The sequence below is a fragment of the Scleropages formosus genome, chromosome 23 (genome assembly GCF_900964775.1).
Source record: "Scleropages formosus chromosome 23, fSclFor1.1, whole genome shotgun sequence".
NCBI classification, from domain to species: domain Eukaryota; kingdom Metazoa; phylum Chordata; class Actinopteri; order Osteoglossiformes; family Osteoglossidae; genus Scleropages; species Scleropages formosus.
Window position 1 is genome coordinate 9,537,159 of NC_041828.1, and position 4,120 is coordinate 9,541,278.

General features: G+C 54.2%; 1 protein-coding gene across 1 annotated transcript; it reads right to left on the reverse strand.

Moving 5' to 3' along the window:
* Positions 1–23: 23 nt before the first annotated feature.
* On the reverse strand, positions 24–2,739 carry lrrc14b (leucine rich repeat containing 14B). Its single transcript, XM_029248354.1, has 2 exons — positions 1,749–2,739; positions 24–975 (listed from the first exon to the last, which is right to left on the reverse strand). The coding sequence occupies exons 1-2, from the start codon at positions 2,651–2,653 to the stop codon at positions 330–332; spliced, it is 1,551 nt and encodes a 516-aa protein (XP_029104187.1). The 5' UTR covers positions 2,654–2,739; the 3' UTR covers positions 24–329.
* Between the last annotated feature and the right edge of the window lie 1,381 nt (positions 2,740–4,120).

Genomic DNA, 4,120 nt, shown 5'->3' on the forward strand with positions numbered 1-4,120 from the left:
CTATAATGTAGTGGTATTGTTGAATATATGATTGAAAGGGGGAGATTTTCTCTAGTGATAGAAACTTGTGTAGTATGTCTTCACTAGATATGTTTATTACATGAGTATTACCCATTTTGCTCATGGATCAATGGTTCACATTTCCATGCTGGTGTGCCCCATGTCTCATAATATAATTCATAAAGTCCTAAAAAATTAAACCATGAATCCTTTACAATGATAAAAATGTACATAATCCCTATAGTAAAGGAGCCAGTTCTCTAAGGCACTGTGGCTTGTGTGCTTCCTCCATTCAGCAATCGTGCTGCTCAGGAGCTGGAGCTTGTTACTCACTCCAGGGCTGTGATGCTGTTGAGGAAGGTGCCCAGGACATCCTTTAAGGAGAGCAGCATGGTTGTTCCCAGCTCGTTGCTGGTCTCGTTGAGGTCTGGGTCGTAGGCGCCGAAGAGCGGCGTGCACACCTCCACGTCCCCGCGGTCTGCCGAATGCAGGATAGCCAGCAGCTCCGTCCGCACCTCCTGGAACCTCTCGCGGTCGTAACAGACCAGGGTGGCCTCGTCCAGCGGGTACGTGGCGTCCGTGGGGTAGCAGTCGCGTGGGACGGGCATTTCCACGTAGCGCAGCAGCGGGAATCCGACCAGGTTGGAGAAGAGGCGGCGCAGAGCGGTAGCGCTCAGTGGATTACCCAGGAACTTGAGCTCCCTGAGGGCTCGGCAGGGGGCCAGCGCCTGGGTCAGCATGTCCACGTGCTGGTCTTCCAGGCCGCACTCCTCCATTGTCAGACTGGTCAGCGTCCCCGCGCAGCGACGCAGCAGCTTGTGGAAGGTGTTGGGGAAGAGCTCGACCAGGTCGTGGCCACTCAAGTCCAGGCTGACCAGGTGCTCTGAGTGCAGGCTGTTGGCCAGGTAGATCATGTCCATGCGGTTCAGGGCGCAGTTGGCCAGTTCCAGGCACTGCAGGGGGGTGTGCAAGGGGCTGGACACAAATACAAACACACGGTGACCAGGAACGCACTCTGAATAAGCCCATGCTGATGATGCCTTCAGACCGACCTCCTAAAAAACTGCTATGCTGCTCATTTTATTGGTTTGTTTCTACAAATCCAAATTTGTTCTCAAGACTAAGCACTAAACTTCTTGTTCACCATCACCGCCCCATCAAGAAAGAGCTCCTTTCTGTAATGAAGATGAGTAAATGTCAAACAAAGGCCACCTTTTCCTTCCGATCTCACCTGATCGTCCGGGTTCCGCATTTCACTGGATATTCCTTCTCCCCACAACTATAACATCTAACCGCGTTTAATTGAGAAAGCATTTAATGATCATTAGCGCAGCTACGTTACCATGTTTCCTAGGGAATAGGAGTATGGAAAAAGTGCCTTTTGTAAGAGCAAAGGTGTCTTCCATGTATTATCAAAAGCCTCTGGATTGCAGTGGTCTGGAGCCTATTCTGGAAGCATAAGGCTTGAGTCAAGGATACACCCTGGACAGGACACTAGTCCATCGCAGAGCAATCTCACACACACACGCTCACACTAAAGCCAATTTAGACTCACTGATTCGTGGGAAACGCATTGTTCGGACAGTGAGAGGAAACCTCCATCCAAGTTCACAACCAAGGAGGTGTGAGGCGCCAGCACTACCTCCAGTGTGAACACTCTGCCTTGAATAGCCCTCACGCACGCACGCACGCACACACACCGAGACGCAGGCGTTGCAGCAGGAACTCACACACCCTCCCACCCTCACCTGAGGAGTCGCCGCAGCTGCCCCGTGAGGGTGGAGAAGGCCAGGTACAGCTCCGTGAGCTGCGTCAACCGGCTCAGCAGTTCCCCGATGGTCTCCAGCAGGCGCTCCTCCCCGGGGCCCAAGCGCCGCACGTCCAGGGCTCGCGCCGGCAGCGCGAGCGAGCGCAGCTGCGGGAACTGGAGCCGCGTGAGCAGCAACTCCAGGTGCGGCGCCTCCAGGCGCACGTTGTGCACCACCTCCAGGCGCCGCACGCCGGGCGGCTCGGCCAGCCGCACCACGTAGAAGAGCTGCTTGAGGCTGAGGGAGTCGGCGCGGAGGCCCACGCAGCGCAACTTGAGGGGGCAGTGCGCCTGCAGCGCGAGGGCGTGGCTCACCTCCTCGTAGTTGCGGCCCGTGACGAAGGCGTTGAGCCGCACGTCCACCTGCAGCCGCGCGGCGCCCGGCGCGGCGTTCCCCGACTGCAGGGCCACGATGACCTCCAGGCACACCTTGCACGCGAGCTGCGTGCGCGTCCAACGGCCCATCGTCCTCTTGCAGGGGCACAGCTGGTGCTCCGTGTCGCGCAGGGCCGTCAGGTCCACGGCACGGAGGCTCTTCGCGTAGGCGGGGGCGGCAAGCAGCACGTAGTCCTTCAGGCCCGTCAGCAGGGCCTCCAGGCAGCGGCGGCAGGTGCGCGAGGTCAGGTCCTGCGGGCAGTCGGGCGTCCGGCCCAGCAGCCCGCGCACGCTGAGCTCGGGCAGCGGCCAGGCCCGCACCAGGTCGCGCAGCAGCCGGGGCTCTTCGTGGAGGTAGCTGGCCTTGAACAGCACCGGGTACAGGTTGTGGGACACGCAGGCGACGTCCTCTCGGCTGTGCTTCCCACCCCGAGCAAAACTCTCAGCGGAAAGGAACTTGAGGGTCTTCATGGTTTCCCGGCCCACTCCTCCTCCCGGCAGACGGTCCTACGTTCCCTACGCGCTCTCCGTGCGTCCGCGCCGCTTTTCTCCGCCTCTCATTGTGCGCAAGTGGGGCGACGCTTGCTCGGCGAGTGAGCGGCAATCTATTTTTGGAGACAGCTGCCCTATTGCCTCAACCCCTCGGTCACATGGAGCCGCTCTATTCCTGACTTCCACCTCAGGCTGCAACACGGCTGTTGAGTGTTTACGAGCGGAAAGGTGCAGCGCCGCCGTCTGCCGACGGCAAACAGGCAGCGTAAGCTCAGAGACCGAAACGTGAAATTGCGTCATCGGTTAATTGTGAAATGAGACAAAGCTCCTTAAGATGTAAGGGAGTAACGTTTGAAATGTTTTCATGTGTCATCGTGTTGTTTTGGAGTCTGAGATTTCAGGAAATACTTCTCAATGACAGCGAGATCCAACACTGACCCTCTGCAAGGTGGAAACAACGGTCTGAACTACCGTTTCCTCTCTCATGCTTTGTCATTTGTGCCACGTGTTCTTCCATAAGTTATACCGTACAATCTACTGATAAATGGACATTCCTAGTTCTGTACACGATCCTCTTCGTTCGTGATGCTGCCCAGGAACGCAGCGCAAAGCTAAAACGTTGAATAATTTTAACGCAGTACACATCGACATCAGGAACTGGTCGCTCACTATCTCCCAGCCACACTGCTAAGCTCCTCCACTTCTGGCCACTTGCTGCTCCCAGGTACAAAAAGTCCAATATCAAAAGCCTGAAGGTTCTCGGTTCTGGCTCCAGTGTGGTGGAATAATCCCCGTCTCACTCGGGACTGCTGAATCCCTCACAGCACACAAGAAGGGTGTCAAAACACTGCTCCGGTGCTCAATCTGCTTCATATACATTCACATTACGTTCAAGAATCACAAGTGTGTTTCCTCATCTCACGCTTTTGTTCACTCCGAGTTATACGTTGCTTTGGAGAAAAGCGTTTGCTAAGTGAAAAATGCAATGTAAACATCCTTCGTACTACAGGACACTGAAATCATGTGATATAAGACAGTTAAGTACAGATGAAGCAACTGTAACTCAAAACAAACTTTGAAAAAATGAGTCCTGCTGAACATGTCTTATATTTATATTCCTCCATGTTTTGCAGACGGACCCTGATACCAAAGTCAGAGGTCAGCGCTCCTGCATTAAAGTCCTAAAGAAAGATGTTTATGCAGTAGAGTCATGCTGGTACTTATAAATTAATAATTCCAGGTGCTACTTATCTTAAGAAAACCGATCTTCACTCCCGTGACTCTAAAATCTGGGGGTACTGACAGCCGCCGTGGATGAACACACCTCGAGGCAGTAAAGGAGTGTTACAAACCAATATTTTCAAAGAGGTCAAACGCACATCAGTCCAAATTGTAAGCCACAACTTCGGACACACAAGACTTGGCTACATAAACAGCAGAATTTTC